The sequence below is a fragment of the Pocillopora verrucosa genome, chromosome 9, assembly GCF_036669915.1.
Source record: "Pocillopora verrucosa isolate sample1 chromosome 9, ASM3666991v2, whole genome shotgun sequence".
Lineage (NCBI taxonomy): Eukaryota > Metazoa > Cnidaria > Anthozoa > Scleractinia > Pocilloporidae > Pocillopora > Pocillopora verrucosa.
Window position 1 is genome coordinate 12,710,287 of NC_089320.1, and position 20,465 is coordinate 12,730,751.

Here is a 20,465-nt window from a genome sequence, read left to right on the forward strand (position 1 = left end):
GATTCAGTACATGGGGAAAGTGGCGTAAAACAGATCTCAAGTACTACTTGTCTTTTGGCGAAGACATGTCAGAAGCCGATCAGGCTAGAGTTATGGCTCGGGCATTTCAAATGTGGAGCGCCGTGGCATCTAAGCTGAGGTTTACAAGAACTCTTTCAGTTTCGAATGCAGACTTCAGAATCAGGTTTACTGTCATCAATTTAACTTCGCATTTAATCGTCTGAGCAGTTTTTCATCCATCCACTTATATTCTTTCTGTTATTCATTCAATCTCTCTTCCTCCCTTTCCTTCATTTTCCTTTCCTTCCTTTCTTTCACAATCCATTTTTTCACCGAGTCGATCGATCAATCGATCATTTATTCAGTCAGTCAGTCAGTCTGTTTAGTCAGACAGCTTGTTCATTTCTTCGCCTGTCTGTCGATTTTTTTTTTTTTTTGTCATTTTCTTCTTTTGAGCTTCGATTGGTTGTTTCCATGAGCAACTGTTTTCTTTATGGCGGTTTGTTTTTGCTTGTTTGGTCAGTTGCTGACCTTTAAACTTGGTTCCAATTATTTCCATGTTCCAATAAAGTTCCAAGTTCCAATAAATTTCCATGAGCAAATGTTTTCTTTATGGCGGTTTGTTTTTGCTTGTTTGGTCAGTTGCTGACCTTCAAACATGGATTGTCGTTGCTTTTCTGCCTGGTGATTTTAGTTTTCTGAAACAGGCTACAAAATACACACAATGCTGTGCTGCATAAATGATGCAAATTAATTTCGCCAAATTTTATGCGTTGTTGTGACTGAAATTTCGATGACATTTGAAAAGAAAATTACACTCCGTTAAATTATCGGTGTTGGCATATCAAACAAAATTCCTTTTTTTACAAGCTACTGACTGGTAATTCATTTTCAGTTTTGGTAAAAGAAAGCACTATGGTGTCCCAGGCGAAAGGCAGTGTTATTCCGACTTTGATGGTAAAGGCAAGGTTCTGGCTCATGCTTTTTATCCACAAGATGGTCGACTTCATTTTGACGATGATGAATACTTCACCGAGACTGGTTCATGGTGGAATGGATCACAGAGCCTACTTTATGTTGCTGTGCACGAGATTGGCCACGCCTTAGGACTTAGACACTCTGACGTGAAGGGCACAGTGATGTGGCCGACTGCAAGCCGAGGTACACCCAAGCTGCATCAGGACGACATTGATGGGATAAGGTCGCTCTATGGTATGTGGAAAGCTCTTAAAAAGGAAGTTGATTGGGAAGTTTTCTCGCTTCTTTTAGCAAGACTGAACTCTGTAATCGATAACTTAGATACCTACTTCAGTGGATCTTAGGGCAAGTTTTAAAGCGTCGAAAGTAATCTTGCATTGCTTTGGTTTGACTTCACATCTTCCTGTGATTGGTCCAGAAACCGCGCCATCCACTTAATCAATCACATGCAAAAGAAAAACGATTTGCCCATCAGCGCTTTTCCGCGCTTCAAGCACCTTGCTTGTTTTCCTTGCTTGTCGAAGTAATCCAAGATTGCTTTGGTTTTACTTCACCTCGCCCTTTGATTGGTCCAGAAACCTCGCGCCATCCTCTCAACCAAAAACGATTTGTTCATCAGCGCTTTCCTGCGTCCTCGTTGGCCAATGATGATGTAACCTTTGCTCTGATTGGTCGCTCAGATTACTTTTGTTTTGGTTTAAGACCCTCAGTTGAAAACAACTCTAATGTTGTCACGTTCAACTTCATAAAAGAAATGAGAAAAGTCAATATATCAGGGAACTTGACGATCTGTGCTATGCAAAAAGCCTAATTCTATAAAGCTGTTTTCTTTTGCTACGAAAAAAAGTCATTGGCATCACGCTACTCAGCAAAGTTGATCACTATAAGTTTCAACAGTGATTGGCTGTATTAATGTGGTTAGAAAGATTTTAAAAGTGTCCAGTCCGTTACATATGCAGTTTTTGTCTTTCAGGGTGATCCCATAAATGATATCAAGTCACGACAGTGGAATGCGAATTCACTTAATAAAATGCATGATAAAAAAATTTCGTTCTTGATGTTGAACCCTGCATTCCCTTTTTTTCTTTTTTTTTCTTTTTCTGGTGGAAAACTCATATTGATATCCTATCACTTGGTTAGCTTATAGCAGTTAAAACACAACACCAAACAAATCTACAGTCAGTCGGATACAATGGGTCAAGGTCGTTTTGAAAGACTGTCTTCGTTTTTGAAATCAATTTATTCTCTCCGCATTCTAAGTTTTACAACTTTAATCATGTTGTTAAACGAAGCTTTTTAAGACCCTTTACACCCCAGCATCAGTATTCATATTCTCCAACACTTCTCTGTACGTTTCGTTCAGTACTAACAAGAGGAGTTCGTTCAACAGTCTGAGCTTCTTAGGTTGGCGATCATTGACCATTAACTCCCAAGATCTCTCTAGCAAGTCTCCTTACTGTCAGCCATTCTGTTCTTGTGATGTTAGTTTTCAGAATTTGGTATTGGATCAACTTATATAAAGGCAAATTGATATTTGTCTTTATTTTCGTCACTTGTCTACTTGTAAGGAGAAATTCTGTCCTGGTCACTCATGGGAGTTAAAGGTTAATGAATGATTGAGCAGTACGACTGTTAGGAGAAATAAGATGCTGGTCACTCTTTGGGTTAAAAGGGTGAACCACTTCGGTACACGAACTGACGTGTTTCAGTTGAGTCACAATGTATCATAGAACACTAAGCTTTGCCTGTTAACAACGATACCAACGTCTACACTAAGGTAACACAATTCAATCAAACGTAAAGCCTATGGCCGAGTGGCTCCTAGGAACAATTGTTCCACTAAAAGCTCACTTTTCTGGTAAAGCAAAGTTATTGAATGCATCCCTGAGGGGAGGGGCCCAGTCTTCGGCAATCAAATAGGCTTTAGGAGAAGACGTTTTTAGTTACATATCCATGGCTATATATATTTACAAACACAAACGTAAAAAAAAATAAAATTATCAGGAAATATGGACAGACGACGCCCAAATGCCAAATGCTGAACTGCTAAATGAATCGACCACATTTTAGAGCAACGTCCCGTTCAGTTGCTGGCAGTACTCTCAACAGTAACAAACAGATGCCATGTTTCCGTGCCGTCTTTCAGTAACAGATCACGGATGACATCAAAATGCGGTAGGAAAAAAAACAAAGTAACATGAAGCTGAATGTATCACTGATGTTTCAAAACATGTTAACCCTTTACCCCCTAACATCAGTATCAATATTCTCCATACCATTCATTAAACATTTACCAAGGTGTTGACAAAGAGAATTTTGTTTAATAATCAGTAGCCGCTTTAGTTGTTGATCATTTCCTCTATTCTCATGACCTCACTGTTTGTTTCAAGGGCGATATTGTTGGGAGAAATTAGATGCTGGTCACTCTTAGGGGTTAAAGGGTTAACGTCTTTAGTGATCTATGACTGAACAGAAGCACGGCAACCTGGAATCTATTTCACTTATATAGTATAGAAGCGAAATGTGTCGATGGTGACGTCATCTATGCGTCCGTACTCTAATATCATAAGTAAAAAGCAATCAAAATGTAGCTTATTATATAAATCCTATTGACTAATGATCGTATCAATGACTTTGGATATTCCATAACTAAATTAAAATTACAGCAAACAAATTAAGCAATGAACAAAATGAAAATAAAAAGTTATAGTCGCTAAATAAAGGTAACCGTTTCCAGGTAGTACCATGCAAAAAGATGTTCCCACCATCTTGCCTAATCACCGGGAAGCCAAATACGCACAGCGACAAAAGAGGAAAATTTGGGACAGTTCGCTACAAAGAAGCATTCCTTCCGCGACCCAACAAAAACCTACCTCCCTCCTTCACCCCATGCTATTTTTGCGTCTGTTTACTATCAATACGCCTGGTAAAGGTCACAGTGGCCGACATTTAGTTGCCATATCTACTCCCCACTATCAAAAGCCGCATCATAGGCGCTTCTAGCATGCGCATGAAATTTACCTCAGGAGTTCTTGTTTTCTCGAATAAAAAGAACTAACCTTCTTTTAGTTCGCCGGTAAAAGCAAGCAGCGATAGTGTAGATTCCTTGGTCCTGTGAGATTTTTTCAATGTTTTGCTTTTCCCTTATCTTAAAACTTAAACATATCTTTTTTGAGTTTTTTAAACACGAAAAAAACTTATATCCGGCCGCAAACAACAATTTTCGGTGGTTAACAACGATAGTTGTTTCAAGGTATTACTATTTCAATTGTATACCGGAAATCTTACTGTCTCTTTTTCCGTTTTTCTCACTTTTTGCAATAGGTCTTATGACCCAGTTCCCAAGCAAACACTTGGCACTCACGGCTGCAGTAGACCTCGTCACAGTTTCCACATCTTTTCAACTTGTCCCCTTCTCCACCAACACAGTTACCACAGCGACGGATAGGTTCTATGCCACATGTACTGCGGTACTTGACCATAATCTGGAACATATGAACAAACATTAGCGTTGCCATTTTATCAATCATGGAGAGGAAGAAATAACGGAAAAACCACAAGAATCACGATGTGTTCCCTTGTTGTATTAACCCTTGGGCTCCTTCGAGTGACCAGCATCTAATTTCTCCAAACGATGTCACCCCTGAATCATACACTAAGGTCGCGCGATCAATGGAAAAGAAGCTCTTTATTGTTAAACAAATTCTCCTTATCAGTGCCTAGGGGAATATATGGAGAACAGAATGGAGAATATGCATACTGATATTAAGGAGAAAAGGGTTAACAATTTCTTACAAATAAATGGAGAATTCCAACTACCCTAACTGTGTCTCCACCCCTCGTTATCAAGGAGGAACTAGTCTTTGCGCAGCTTCAACACGTGATTTGACCTCTTTCATCACAGCACTACCCTGTGAAACACGCGCCATCTTTAGCTTAATTGGGCGAGCAGGAGGAGCGCTAGGGAGAGGGTGGGAGGGGTGTATTTTGTTCCTCTTCTTCCCTCGCGCACACCTCGCACTGGCGTCGCACTAACAAGTACCTCCGCTGGCCGGAAAAACGCTAAAATTTACCCCTGTCTTCTGGCTACCACTGCACAATCCCCGCTCAACTGCCAAGACATTGATATCTTTCGTAAAGATAATAATGCATGTTTGTCATTCTCACCTCCCAGTAATATGACTGGAAATTACTTTCACCGGGCGTCTGGTTTCTCAGACAGTGAGAAATATCATTCAGTGCTCTGAAGAGATAGCCTAACTCCATCCATGCTCTAGAGCGACGGAACATAGTTTTTAGAAGTATTTTTTCGGACTCATCGTTGTCTGAAAATAAAAGTTTAGAGAAACTTAAATATCAGTTGAATTAATGCTTCTAGTCGACGATAATTTACTGTCGTAATTATTCACCGACCTGGGACACACGAGCTTGTGTTAAATTTGTCAATATTCAGTAGTTAAAGACTTCACAGGCTGATGTCTATTATTAAATGGAGCAGATCTTCTACACTTTCACCGTGTAAAGGACTGTAGTAAAGGGCAAGCAGAAATATGAACGGAAACTGAGAAAAAACGGAAAAAAGGAAAAGAAAGAAACGCAAAATGTCAAGAAAACAAACGAACGAGCCAACATTAGTTATTTGCTACGCACCTTCAAGGCACCTTGCCATTGCTTCGTTACAGTCCTTCAAGGCACTCTCCCAGTCAGAGTTATTCAAGTGGCACTGCGCACGGTTACTGTACAACACGGCTGGTAAAACCCACCTGGAAGGAAAAAAAAAAAGATAAAAAACGACTTAAGATTTCGCATGCCACTCTCTAGCTCGTCAGTTTTCGGCCAGGTATGAAAGTTGATGACAGATTAAGAATCAATTAGTAAAATAGCTTCAACTCAGGAGCACCAGTTTATCCCGCGGTCCCAAAAGGGACTTTCTCAATTACTTACACATGTAATTCGTTCACCTAAGCAGAGGTGATCATTGGCATTAATTGGGTCTCTTGACGCAAATTATGACTTTTGCTTTAGTTCTCTCGTCCTGACGATGAGATTACACTATCTGACAGCCTGACGAACTCTTTCTTCATGCTTCCCCCTCCCCAACACACCCAGTATAAAATCGGGATTCTCCTAAAAGTTTGCCATACAATTCTTATGATCTTCGTTAGGAGAATTTGGTATTGGATCAACTAATAATCCCCTAATTGATAATGCTATTCATTCTTATCAGTAGTCTGCTCGACATAGAATTATTAATGTAAGGAGAAATTCTGTCATGGTAACGCATTGAAGTTTAAGGGTTAAACTTAACGTAAAAACTAAATTTCATCAAGTTCGCCAGGAGCTGCTTTCATGCAAACTACTTGAGTTGAGAGGCGGACTATCCTGAGTTTAAAAACTGTGTTTAGGAACACAACGTAAAGACCATTGCCATCGAGGGCAGACCTTAACATGAATCTCACGACTCCATAAACGAAAACTATTAGTTTCTCCACGCGTTGGAAAACAAATAAATTTTTCTTTACCAACGTGATCCATCTTTTCTAGCATTGTTCACTTCTAAGCAGTAAGGAACACAGTTCAATCCTTCAGTGTAAAGTTTCACTGCTTCGTCAAACAAGCCCTGTTTAAACTTTTTGTTGCCTTGATCCTTTAGACTTTGCGCCTGATCTTCGTCCAGACGTGAGAAGAATTCAATACGCTGTTTGCTACCAAATGCTACCTCCTCTTCTTTCCATTCTCTATAAAGAGATTTCCAAGTGGGAAAATGTTAATTCCAAACAAATTTACCTCTCTATCACGAGGTTGTATCTTAGAACCGAGTAACACACATCTCCCTGTCGTGATCGCCCATTTCTGTATCACTAAGCGACGGCGAGTAATAGCATTCCCCCAACAAGGAAAGCCAGTCCATCGCAGGTAACCGCCCAAGATTTTGTCAGGTTTCCCAGAGGGGTTTTTAATACCCATTGATACTCCTTAGAGGTGAAGGGCACTGCAAGAGTGAAGTGTTTGGCTAAAGAATAAGAGATATGTCCAAAAATGCGAGCAGTAACGAAATGGCGAAAATTCGTCAAAATCGTCAAATCTGCCAAGATAATTTCGCTTTGACGAATTTGACTAAAATTCGTCAAAATCGTTGATTCTGCCAAGCTGATTTTGGCTTAAACAAAATGGCGAATCTCCCGTTTTCGTTACTGCGTGCTTTTCTGAACAAACTGTTAGTGAGGAGCACAACACGATGACCTTTGCAAGACTCAAAACCAGACTACTGCTTATGGAGTCTGACGCACTGACTATACTGCCACTTTAACCTGAATCTGTAACCTGAGAGCTTCAAAAGTACATGAAAAAACTGGTTCACCCTCTCGTCAACAGCTTGTAAGATCCAACATGCTTAACATCTAGGTATTTACAGCTAGTTATCAAACCACCTTGAAAAGCATTGCAAGTGATGACCGAACTGCGATTGAAAACATTGCAAAAAATATAGAGGCTCTGAAAAAAATGCAGCCCTCAAAAGGGATTGCACCTCTACCTTCCAAACGTTGTAGAGGTGTTATTACCACCTGAGCTACAAAGCGAAACGAAGCCTCGCATTGGGAGTGAGGCCTGTTATGATGAGTTCATTGTTCCCTGAAAGCAATCTGATCACCTATAGGGTTTACTAAGTGCAACACCTGTGAGCAGAGGAAGACTGTTGTAATCTAAATCTTGACTTACTTTTCACAGGTACGCTGCAGGATTTTTTCTATCTTTTCAGCAATTTGGCGAGAAGAATGCTTTAAGAATAAAAAAAACCATAATCAATGGATAAACTGACGCTCACATGTGTAGTCTAATTAAGACAGCATAGGTAAATGTTACATTTTACCAATGTCCATTTATATGCAAGACTCATACAAAGTCTTCAAATTAAAAATAAATAAAAAAATAATGCAAATTCCAGTGCTGATACCTGATGGTAAGTGATGACTATGGCCATACTTTTTGGAGTTACACCACACTTTATTAAGTTCTTAGCCAGGTCTTCAGACTCTGCCAGGTTTGCAATGGTACGTAGAGCTGGGCCTTCAATCTGCAGCACATGAGAGATTATTGAAATAATATGCAACCCCCTTCTGATTCACTCATGTTTGAATTGTTTTGGACTCAAAATGAAGAACAGTGAAAGCTCCTTCACACCCCTTTAAAATGAAATTCTCCTTTTCAAGCTGCCATGCATTACCTCAAAGATAAGGACATAATTTGGTATTAAATCAAGATAACACTTTTTTTTTCTGATATATTGGCTAAATGTATTTCTCATCACTTCACTAGAAGGTATTGGTATTGTTGGAAAAAGTTATAAATCGATCAAATCTCAAAGTTAAAGCCAAAGAATGTACTCTGAAACAACTAGTGCTGGCTGATGAGAGAACACAAAGTTTCAAAAATAGAATCTGAATGGAGGTTCTTGACAGAAAAGAGAATGCCAGTGCATCAAAAGTAGAGCATCTGGTATAAAAGTGTATGTCCAGAAAGCATTGACTACTCAATTAGAACAGAAGGAAAGAAACCTAGCAAAAAAAAAATGGTACATGTACTTACCTCCTTGTGGAAAGAGAACATGTATCTTGCAAGAGCATGGAGAATTTCCTGCAGCAATGTTACAAAATGTATTAACACAATTGAAACAACATCTACAAAAATTCTGTAGAGTACAGATCGAGAAAATGGAGCACAGTTTCTACAGTTACTGAAAAGTACATTCTCCACTGAAAGAAAAAGATTAGCTGAGCATTACATGTACCATAATAAGATTTGATCTTCATCACCCTGTTCATATCAAGATAACACCTTTAATTAGTTACTTTTGTTTTGTATTTGAGGACAAAGAATGAACATTGCTAGTCAGTAATTCACAATGGTTTCGCAAAGTTAAACATGAAAAGAACTGAACATTTTGCTACAAGCAGTTGCAACATGTAGGTTCAGCTTTGCATTTACCTCACTCTCCAGTAATCTGTTTCTACAGCGACCACTGTGTGTGGACAGTTGCAGTATTGTCTCCAAATATGAATTTAGTGGTCCATTGTCAGGCAAAAGGACTGCAGAAATTTAGAGGGAAGAAAACATATTTTATCACTTGAGGAATCCTTCTTTGTCATGATAAAGAACAATCTCAACTACTGAGGATTATATAATTCACAGTCATATTTCTTTAAAGAAAAACTAATAACAATCATATAAGAGGGTCATCAAATTGCTGGGTTGAGACAGCAACTAGCAATGGATTGGACTCATACATAACAGCACAACAATTTATTATTCTTATTAAGACTTTATTATATGATCTGAGAATCATATTTAATGCAAACAAAATATCTGACAATCCTTTTAAGTATTAATATTATAAGCCTACCTCCCCATAATTGTCATTTCCAAATTTAGGGAATCATACAACTGAAAGTGCTAGTGCTCCATTTACAAGTGATGCCACTAGCCTTGCAGGTTCTTCCACCCCCCCAGTACCATCATCAAATTCCCCAGACAATTTGCTGAAACAGGACAAGATTTCCCACCTTCTGAAAGAGTTTATTCTGGCTCTGTCAATTAGGGGTTTTACCCTGCATTCACAAACTGATGACCCATTCACGTGCAATATCAAATTGTGATCTACTTCAAAAGGAGTTGAGGATGAAAGTTTACATGTTTCCCTGTCTCTAATATAATTAGAATGTATGGCTACCATATGAATGCAAATTTTATCTCTGAATGCCAATGATTAAAAATTTACGACTATTCTCATTCACATTTAGAAAGAAAAACAATATTTATTTGACATACTTCCATCTTCCAGGTATCTAATGATACCATTCACATCCATCAACTGCCAACATAACTCCTCACTCAGGCCCAACATGCCAACAACCTTCATGCTCATTGCACTCATGTTGCAGTCATTTGCAGTTATTGCAGGAGTTTTAAACCGTTTTAATAAGGCCTAAAAGACAAAAATATCCAGAAATTTCACCTTTAGACAACATGTGTAGCATCTACCTAAGGCAGAGTGTTCATTGGACACCGCAGGTCAGAGTGCCAACTCTTTGGATAATATAAAGATTTATCTGCCTGGCCCTCTACATTTTTTCATTCAGATGTGGGGTACAACTGTACAGTCTAAGGGTACTTTCTTATTCTTATTCTTTAACTGTGTCTTATGCCACTGAGATGTCTACCATGTCTTCTGCTACTGAGGTGTCTACCATGTCTCCTGCTACTGAGATGTGTACAGTGTCTTCTGCTACTGAGATTTCTATTGACTCTCTTCTACTACTGAGATGTCTGTTGACTGTCTTCTACTTCTGAGGTGTTTATTGTGTCTCCTGCTTCTGAGATATTTACTGTGTCTTCTGTTACTGAAGTCTCTACTATGTCTACTGTTACTAAATCTACTGAGATATTTACTGTGTCTTCTGCTACTGAAGTCTCTACTGTGTCTACTGTTTCTACTGCTACTGAAGATGTCTAATGTATCTTCTGCTACTGAGATGATTTAGCCATCAACTTCAAAAAGTTCTTTAACCTTTTTAACTTTCTGACCACCCATACTTCTGCATGCAGCTTGAACACTTCCATTTATGCACACCTACATGTACATTATGTACCAGTACAGCCATAGCAGAAATTTAACACATGAATTCTACAGTACACACGTAATACTCAAGGCACCAAAAACAATTTAAAGTTCTAGTCTCCTAGTAGGTATTTCACTTAATGCAACTTACCTTTAATATTGTTTTATCTTTATAAACAAGTTTTCTGTATTTATCACTCTGTTCTGCAACCTTGAAAGAAAATTAATAAATCAAAAATAAATTTTGGTATACACATAATTTACAGTTTGCAACATTCACCAGCTCACTTGTTTTTAGCATCATGAAGTAAATTAACACCACTTTGCTCAAAATTTGCATCAACCTTTAGATCCTTTGAAGATATGTATAAAAAGCCAGATGCTATTGGTGCCAGAGCGCTCAAGAACCTCTATGAGTATTATTTGGATACCTGTGTTCAGTGAAAACAAAAAATGTTTGCCAACCTTTAGCAAAATTTGAGTTTTGAGACTACACACAGTTGTGCAACACTTCATTGCCATCATACAGGTGTAGGTTATCTGATATATTTTTCCAAATTTGAGGGTTTCCAGCTCTACCAGCACAGAACATAATTTTAAAGATTTTAAAAAATTTATAGTAATTACAAAGTTATCCACTTTAATACTGTACTCCTACCTGTAGAATTACTATAGAAGCTGACATCTGCATTTTCCAGCTCCAGGATCGTAAAACATTCAATTCTCTATCAGCAATGGAAGGAACGGTGAAATCTTTGAAGTTTTCTTCAGACTGATCATATCGATCACGTAAAACACGTTTTTCATATGGCTGTACTCCTCGCCTATAGGCTTTGACAACCATTTTTTGACAATTATCTTTTGAAATCAAGTTTCCAAGCTTTGGGAGTGCATTTAATGAGATGATTTTGTCACAAGTTTCACGGTGTAAACAACTCAAAGTTTTTAACGCACATACTGCTGGATAACATGCTAAAAGATCAAGGTCAGCATCACAGAAGTCCAACACAGCTTCTACAGTATTCAATTCTGTAATTTGTGATCGGTTTGTTTGAGTATATTGAGGAAGAGTCAAAATGTGTTTCAAGACTACCAGGCTATTAAAATATCCTGCATTCCAAGGTTCACTGTTCTCTGTGCACTCATTAGGAACACGTATCCAAAGAAGTCTAACCACAAAGCTGAGAAGATTTGAGCTAATAAGGACACTAAGAACCAGTTTTTTCTCAGGACTTCCAGTTTTCTAAAAAAAAAGGAGGAAAAGACAAAAAAGTAAGACATCAATAACAGGGGTTTCAATAAAAGCTAGTTATCAGCATTCTACTGCAGTCTGTTTAGCCTGTGAGCAGTGTCATGGATACCCATAAAATCTAACCGATTGCTCTTCTTTTCCTATTAGCTGTTCATTGATGATCATTTACTAAGTATATTTACAAACCATGAGCTTCAAAATTTTCTGAAAGAGTTACGAAATAGATAAGAGGCTGGGAAGGTATTCAAAGTGCAATTCCACCTACAATATCTAAGAAAAAACTTTTTGTTCAAAAAAAAAAAATTTGTGGTCAATAAAAATTATTATGATTGGCACTCCTTTCAAAGCCAAGAATGCTAGAAATTAAATGCCCCCATATTCCCCTTGGATAATGAATGATGAATGAATGAGGGTGATGCAATAACCTATTAGTTTCCTAACGTACAGCCCTCAAAAATAAATTTAAATATATATACAAGAGAAATGATATCTAAAGTAGAATAAACTATAAACACACAATGAAATTCTAAAAATCTAAATTGACTAAAAACTTAAAAACACATAATTGTACTATATAAATTCATAAAAGAGAGTGAAATATGTTCAAAATACTCAACAGGGGTTGTGGTTGGCATTATGAAGAACATTAACAATGAATACAATAGTGGCAAATTGAACACAGTAGATCCTCTAAGTGCTCAGAAGAGGATAGGTGTGAGAGAAATAGATTTCGTAATTTAGATTTCAGAGAAGAGGGAAGAAATTCAAATGTCAACAGAGAGGAAGAAGTAGAGAACTCTTTTAGGTCAGAACTGAGTTCATTGAAGAGTTTAGTAGGACTATAGGCAAGTGTGTTACCATGTGGGTATAGCACCTTTTAAGTCATAGAGAGAGGCTCTTGTATAACAGCCCAAAGGTCCATGAAAATCAGACAGAAACTGAAATCTGTTCCTGAAGCAATTAGGAGCATTCATATTAAGGAGAATGCTGAAAAGAAGAAAAAGTTTCCTGTATTTAATGAGATCAAAGCAACTTGGCTTGGCCCCTTTGCTCAATATATCTACCACCTATCTGGAAATTGAGCGCTGAGCTGGTAAGAGTACTGCATTTCTGCAGAGTTGTAAGGAGTACAGATTTAGTTTTGGAAGTGTTGAATGACAATTATTGTCAGCCCAGGTAGATACAGTTCTAGCAACTTCATTCAACTGAGTGTTAACAGAAGTAATAGAAGGCCCTCAAAGAAAAGATATTGGCAAAGTGCTCATTATAAAGGTAGGCAATAATTATCATAATAATCATGATAGTTCTTATCATCAATGGTTGAATGATTTGGTAATTTGGAACATTTGGAGGGTGCAAGACTACAAATAATGCACCAAAGGTTTTTACGATTTTCAAGGTTGTTGAGTCTCAGTAAAAAGAGCGCTTGGTATTACGAATAAGATGGACCTCTCTATTGCATGCAGAACAGTAGTCACGCCAATTTAGAGCATTATTTGTCAAGGTTTCTTTTTGATGCAAATGGTTCCACATAGCAATTGCAGCTCAAATTTTATTGTTGAACTATTCAGGTATGAACTCCCTTTTGACATGCAAGGAGCAATATCGTCATTTAACCTTGAGCTCAATTAATTACAAATGTACCTTATTATAATACTGAAGCCTTGTTAGATATTAGGATATCTCAATTAATGGAAAATGCCCATTACATCCTCCAAGGTTCAAACAGACAACCAGACTGATTCTGTGTTGTTTTGTCTTCTTTCAATAATTATTCAAGCTCTTTGATGTGAGGGCTATTCCACACAAAAGTCACCTTTGGTGAACTCTTTTAAAATTCTTCTTCCAGTTAGGTAATCATACCAATGAATGGGTACATTATACATAGTAACAATATCACAGCCACTGTAAAACTGAAACCAATTTCTTGTAATTCGTCATGCAAATACATGTATATTTAAACAATTTGCAGTACGTAACTTTCGAAATGAAGAGACCACACATGCTTACATCAATGGTTCACCATTTCAGTTTCCACATTCTGTATTTGTCTTGGTTGTATCTCAAAAGGAACGCAAAACATTTTCTCTTTACTGTTCGAATATCTTCAATTGAAAGCTTATGAATGTATCGTTGGCTAAATCTAGATTACTGGTGGATGATCGGCACAAAAAAGAGTTTTGCATTTTCTTACGTTCATAAAAACACGCTCTGTCTAAAGGAAGAAAATCGACATAAATCTTTAAAAACCACTGCATAGTAAGGCTAACAGATCAAACGTTCCTTAGTTAGTTTACATTCGTGTTGTTCATGAGGGTCGCACCTTCCATCGGATTATATTTAAATTTCGCACAATCATAGATTTCCAGGAACTCTGAAATCCATCGCCAAGTATCGCAAAGAAAGTAAATTATATAAATCACTTCTTAGTGAGATAAAATCTGGAAATATTTTCCTCTTAAAACTTACCAAGCTTGGTGGATTTTCAACAAGCTTTACCATTTCATATACGGCCTTCAGCTGTGCTTCGCGAAGATTCCAATTTCGACGGACGGTCAATTCCACCGCTTCGGTAGGGCTTTCTCCTCCCCCTAAAAACTTGAACAAGTCAAGAATCTTCCTTTTCTTCTTCTTATCCAGTGATTCTCCAGTTTTGAAGTATTCTATAACGCTTATATCGACCGATTCTTCGCCCATCTTAGGACATCTATCTATTCATCAGTTTAAACTTAATCGTTCCTTTACCAATGTCGAGTCATGGAGGCAGCCTGGGGATGATTATCACATTTTGGCCTCGTTTCCAAGTGCGCAAGCGAACTCGCCATTTATGTTGAACAAGCGGGAAAGTTAAGTATCGAGACCTGGTGGTTCCTCTGTGAAAAGTAAGTTTAATTACTGTAATTAATATTCGGTAGTTACCCAAGCGATTTATGTTCTCAGAAAGTGGTTAATAGTTTCTACATCATCTTCATCGAAAAAGAGGGAAAGAGAAGAGGTAAATTGGGTGGAAATATTTTCCTCTGACGATGAATTTCAAGGAAACTCAACTTCCAGAAGCGCGCGAACCTGATAATTCTAAGGAAATTTGTGTTTGGAGGTCCTTTTTCGTTCAAAAGGATGCCAAAGACTACAAAATACGAAAATTGAGATAGTTGTGTTTTTAGATGGGTCTCAAGTTATAAGTCGGGCACTGAAACAAGTTTTCTATAAATGTCACGTTTCCTCTTCAGCGATGCATTAATTATTTTGAGCTGTGTTTTTGTGTTGTCTCTGTCATGTTCTTTTATCCTTTCTCACATTGATCCCCCAGTTTCACCGTTGTACACTTTGCCGCATTGACATAGGATCTTGTAAACAACACCGTCTTGCTTCGATGGTTCCAGGGGTTCTAAGTGAGATCTAAGTGTTGTGTTCAACTTGAAAATTGGTTCATATGCCTTGATGTTGTTAGGCAGCAGCAAAGAACCTCAGATACACCCTTTACGTTAGGGAGAATGTAGGATATAGACACGTGTACATTTATACTGAAAATATTCATGAGGTTTCATCAGCATACCAGGCACACACAAAGTTTATGTACCACCTACATATGAAGCCATATAGGGATAGGAAGTTTAAAAATGGTTACTGCCATCCCATCCAAAGAGTATAAGTAATACCCTTTTATTGCTTCATGGTCCTCAAACCAGAATAAAATATGTTGTCAGAATATTGGCCTCTTAACCCTTAAACTCCCAAGATTTGGTTGTTAATTCTCCCATCTAGCTGTTACACATTTCCTTGTAATTTAGTAACCAGAATTTGGTCTTATATCATGATAACCTCTAACTGATGAGTTTGAGTAATCTCAGTATGTGTTTGATGGATATTGTTGGGAGAAGTTACATATAAATCACTTCTGGGAGTTGAAGGGTTAATTGCAGATTGGGAGAAAAATGATCAACCGCTGAACAGATTGTTTATTCATAAAGTAGCTGGACCTGATGGTCCATATCCTCTGATTTTGAAAATTCTTTTAGAGAATGATAATGACATGTATGTCAATAACAATACACCTATTTTAGTGGCAGTCTCAATTCTTCCTGTGTCCCCTAAAAGTGATTCAGTGAGAACAGAGTTTTTCTCTTTCACTTTTTCGGTCAAGAAAATTTTCTCACAAACTTAGTCGCATAATATAAACATGGCAAAGTAATTTTAAACAAGATAAATTTGGTTTTTTAAACTTAGTTGATATTGTACTGTAAATTGGCAACTGTAAAGAGGTTTAAAGCTTTGATACTTTTCAAGGTGGTCAGTTTGCACTATCGATTCAGTTGATAAAACCAAAATTATCTAGTTATACTCCCCACTGACACAGCACCACAGTTTCTTTAGAAACTTACCCCTTTATTAATTTTAAACAAATTACTGGGGAACTATTGTTATCCTTATCAAAATGACACTTAAAAACTGTGCATGTTTACACTGTAAGATTTCACTTGCTTCTGTGAAAACTCAGAATTCACTTTAGGAATGGAGTTGCAGCAACACATATTTACTTACTGTATTTTAAATATTTTTTCAGCTTGCTGATATTGACTTTTGTTAATTTTCATAGGTTTTAAAAATGTATCACAATCTAGTGAGATCTTGTGGAGAGAAAGATCTGCAAGATAATGGAAGACGTGATTTAGATGAGGAAATTTGTTCCCGCCTATGTGATTACTATCCAGACTGGAAAAATCCCAAAGGCACTCACATGGTCCCTCGCTCTTTCATATCTAAGGCAAACAACCCAAATTTAGGGGAAATTACAGAAAAACATTTCTTTGACATTTTGAAAGAATTTGGTGAAATTAAGAAGGAACCCATGTTTGTTATTCATTCCTATAAATTTAGTGAGTACATTCCTATGTGGCAGTCTGGTAAGATATCAAGTACTAAGATGTTAAATTGGGTAATGGGTGAACATGACTTTGTTATAGTACATCATGTCCATGGGGTTGTGTTTTTCCAAGTAAAAGCAACAAAAACTTCAGGTGGACATCATAAAGCCGACAGTCAGACTCAAAAAGACAAAGTATCTTTGGAAAGATTTTGCCAAAAAATGATGGAAGCTGGGATAATATCCAATAAGCAAGTGGGCAAAATATTCGACAAATTCCCAGCATTTGTGATATTGCCAAATACTCAGCGAGGTCAGTCACTTAGTGCAAAGGACCATGTACTTTATCAAGAGGACTGTACCAATGCACAAACATTTTCTAAATGGTGGTACGGCAAGTTCCCAGATAGTGAAAAACATCCAAAAATTGATAAAACCATCTATGAGTATCTGGTAATGAGGTGAGTGCTGTATTTTAACCAACCTGTTACATCTTTTAGCCAAATGGAAATAGCATGCCAATGTCTCACACTTTCCCTATTAAAGTGTACATTTTCTTAAAGCTTGATAAAATAATGTTAATGTTGTTTTTGGATGTTAACTTACTTTAACAGTTTTGGCAGAGCTTATTTTTTCATGCGAGACATTTTCCAACTAAAGACAGTTTTATTTGACAACACTTTAAATCAAAACCTAATATAGTTTTTCATAGGAACTTGATCTGCACGTTTTGAACTAAAAAACTGTGTTTAGGATTTTCTTGTTTCTTCTTGTTTTTTGGGGAATAGAGCATCTACACCTTGCTCAAGAATGCTAGTCTGAAGATAAAATATGACAACAGGTAAAATATAGAAGGCGCATTTTTTCACAAGCATTTGGTGTTATCTTGTGCTGCATGATTGTCTCAAAACACCAGTTATCACCAGTTATCAGATATGGTTTGATTGTAAATTACATGTTGCTCGCTTTCTATTACTCTCAATGACAAAAAAATGGAGCACAGAGGCTAGACAATGTTGATTTCTTGACATGCACTGGGGTTTCATACCTTTCCATTCATTAGTCTTAAAGACATTGCAAAACAATTGCTTCTTATATGAAAGAATTAAAAAAAAAACAAAAATGGTGTTTATATTTTTTTAAAATATGTTCTTTTGTTTCCAAGATATCAAGTTTTTGTTTCATGCTAATTTGGAATGTCATGACATCATAAATTTTGATTAAAAAAGATTAATCAAAAAATAACTTTAGAAATGTAAATGACATATTTTGCAAACTTTGCTCAAATACAGGTATTTGGGAGAGCATAGTAATTGTTGGTACTTATGCACATTAAATTTGAATTCTTTTTATGTGTGGACTCTGACTAACATTGAGGATTGTGTGATAGACATTTATGATTATAACCATACCATACATTGATACAAGCATGAGCCACTGGTTATAAAAAACAAATTGCACATTAAGTGCCTGACCATGCATGTTAACATGGACATAATGTCATTTTGTACATTTTTTCAATTAGATTTGTTGGCATGGTCCATGTCAGTCCACTCCTTGACAATTGCATTAACCACATTGAAAAGACTTTGATGTTCAAAACAGTAGAACAAGTGGAGTTGCTGGTTGGTCATTATCCTCCCAAACTGTGGATTAGGGGTCCAGCTGGAAGTGGCAAGACAATGCTATTGCTGGAGAAGGCAAAATCTTTGGCAAGTTCCATTCTAGAGCATAAAAAAAATGAGAATATTCTTATTGTATGCTTCAATGCTGTGTTATGCAAGAAGTTACAGTCAGTGCTTGAAACCCAACTAGTAAAGTCTCCTGATCTTGAAAGTGTGATAGGGAACTTCTTAGATGTTAAAACACTTACTAAACTTATCATGGATGTTAATTGCTCACGCCAAATTCCATTAACTGACGATAAGAAAAAGGAGGCTGTTAGCTCTGCCTTCAAGCGGCTCTCAACCCAGACATCAGATTTCCGTGGAAAGTATGACCACATTTTGGTAGATGAAGGTCAAGACTTGTTTGGAAGTGAGTGGCCAGATCTTCTTGAACTGATGCACAAGAGCTCTGTGACACCTAATGTCAATGAAGAGGCTGAGCTAGAAGACTTGATGAAGCCTACTGGGTTTTTCTGGGTCATGTATGACACAAATCAATACCTATACTTCTCTAAAGAGCTGCTGAAATTGTTCTCAGGATATCTCCAAAACAGTGCAGAGCTCAAGAAAGTGCTTCGCAACACAGGAAATATTTTCAAGCAGTCAGAGAAGTACTTTAAATCATTGATGACATCTGAAAATGGCATTACACTTGGTCATCAAGAATATGGCTTACCAATCAAATGGGATACTTCTCTGGAAAGCAAAGTGATCTCAGACGAAAAAGGTGCCAGCACAATCATTCCTCATTTGAAAGATCTACGTAGAGAACATGTTCAAGAAAGGGACATTTGTATTCTTGTTGAAACAGCAGCCAAAAGAAAATCTTTCAGACAGGCACTTTCAAAAAATAGCGTTGAAACCCAAACTGCAGACAACTTAGTTGAGAAGAATGACAACAAGATTGTGGTGGAAAGCATTAGGTGCTTCAAGGGCCTTGAATCTAAAGTGGTTATCTTGTATAATCCTCCATACGAAGATGATTCAGAAAGAAATGGATGTGCTAAAGAGTTGCTATACACTGCAGTATCCAGGTGTTGTTGTTATCTCATTGTCATAACTACAAAGGCTGGTGGTGAGGCTTTAATTTCAGCTCAAGGGGTTCAAGAGACGACTGACAATAGAGCACAACAGGTTCCACAACAATTTCCAACCTCGTCACATTTGGACTCAAACAGGGAGCCATTCCAATCCCCAATGGACATTGATACAGAGTGACTCACTAATTGTGATCAATCTACATATAAGTTGTCACACTTCCTTTCTAGTGAGGAGGTTATTTAAGGTGATCAACTGGTGCAAATTTTCCTTTTTATGTTAAAAGTTAACTTGTAGTTGTAAAATGTATCCACTACTTCTGGCTATATGATTGCCAGTATAGAATAATAACCAATGTGTACTACAAACTTGACAACCGTTTGCCGACAGTCGTACTGAAATGATCAGAGTATTTACTGCTTACCTGTTGCCCGGATTTATATATGCTGTATTCAAGGAAATTTAAGAAAACTCGCCATAGAAGTAAATGAACCGAAAATTATTATTGAACTGTTAAGTTAGGATTAGATTTCTCGGTTACCCAATGGAGTTTAAAGCATTTGTAATTAGGCTTGTTTTAAGAACCCCATAGGTTCGCTTACATCCATTCTTAGCTCTCATGGGCATTTATTTCGCTTTTGTAGTTCCTTCTATTAATTATGAGATTGCATTTAGTGAATAGAATCTTTGAACATATTTATTTGATTTCAGATCGAATAAAATTGCTATAATACGATTGCGAGTTATTCTTCGGTTTGGATTCTTCGTTTTCTATCGGAACATTTGAACTTTTTTGTGAGTTGTCAGTACTCAGATGGCCCCTCGAATGACCTGTTGGTGTCAAATGTACCCGCTTTTCTAAGTTTCTCAGTGAAACTGAGTTTCCATCGCTGGCTATACTAGCATCCACTTGATATTTCGAATCTAACAATCCAGTACTTGTTCAATAAGTAATTGTTTTAAGGTTCCTAAAAAATTGGTTTTAAAACAATTTGTTGGCAAGGAATGACAGTGCACCAAAACTCTTAAATAAAGGGGTAAGTTTCTAAA

At 37.2% G+C, this 20,465-nt stretch overlaps 3 protein-coding genes across 3 annotated transcripts in view; 2 read left to right on the forward strand and 1 right to left on the reverse strand.

Annotated features, from left to right (window-relative positions):
• The window catches only part of LOC131798920 (interstitial collagenase-like), a 2,956-nt gene extending 941 nt beyond the window's left edge, over positions 1–2,015 (forward strand). The window contains exons 2-4 of the mRNA XM_059116585.2: positions 1–184; positions 896–1,212; positions 1,952–2,015. The exon at positions 1–184 is cut by the window's left edge and continues 199 nt beyond it. Coding sequence (XP_058972568.2) covers positions 1–184; positions 896–1,212; positions 1,952–1,956 — 506 coding nt within the window. The 3' untranslated portion in view covers positions 1,957–2,015. The remainder of the gene's footprint in view (positions 185–895; positions 1,213–1,951) is intronic.
• Positions 2,016–2,199: 184 nt separating this feature from the next.
• LOC131798913 (uncharacterized) lies at positions 2,200–14,579 on the reverse strand. Its single transcript, XM_059116576.2, has 12 exons — positions 14,316–14,579; positions 11,253–11,837; positions 10,746–10,805; positions 9,805–9,961; positions 8,965–9,065; positions 8,566–8,613; positions 7,934–8,053; positions 7,699–7,757; positions 6,501–6,716; positions 5,629–5,741; positions 5,146–5,303; positions 2,200–4,463 (listed from the first exon to the last, which is right to left on the reverse strand). The coding sequence occupies exons 1-12, from the start codon at positions 14,541–14,543 to the stop codon at positions 4,287–4,289; spliced, it is 2,022 nt and encodes a 673-aa protein (XP_058972559.2). The 5' UTR covers positions 14,544–14,579; the 3' UTR covers positions 2,200–4,286.
• A 102-nt stretch (positions 14,580–14,681) lies between these two features.
• Positions 14,682–20,151, forward strand: LOC131798878 (uncharacterized). The gene is made up of 3 exons (XM_059116546.2): positions 14,682–14,728; positions 16,444–17,171; positions 18,236–20,151. Exons 2-3 carry the CDS (start codon positions 16,453–16,455, stop codon positions 19,593–19,595), a joined length of 2,079 nt encoding a protein of 692 aa, XP_058972529.2. The 5' UTR covers positions 14,682–14,728; positions 16,444–16,452; the 3' UTR covers positions 19,596–20,151.
• The last annotated feature ends 314 nt before the right edge of the window (positions 20,152–20,465 follow it).

Bases quoted from the DNA above. Each gene is read 5' to 3' on its own strand.
- LOC131798878 (XM_059116546.2), top strand. From the start codon at position 16,453: ATGTATCACAATCTAGTGAGATCTTGTGGAGAGAAAGATCTGCAAGAT. The intron at 17,172-18,235 runs GTGAGTGCTGTA...TTTTTCAATTAG, and splicing joins TATGAGTATCTGGTAATGAG to ATTTGTTGGCATGGTCCATG.
- LOC131798913 (XM_059116576.2), bottom strand. From the start codon at position 14,543: ATGGGCGAAGAATCGGTCGATATAAGCGTTATAGAATACTTCAAAACT. The intron at 10,806-11,252 runs GTAGGAGTACAG...TTTTCTTTCAAG, and splicing joins CTTCTATAGTAATTCTACAG to GTTGCAGAACAGAGTGATAA. The intron at 9,962-10,745 runs GTAAGTTGCATT...TTTGTCTTTTAG, and splicing joins AAGATAAAACAATATTAAAG to GCCTTATTAAAACGGTTTAA.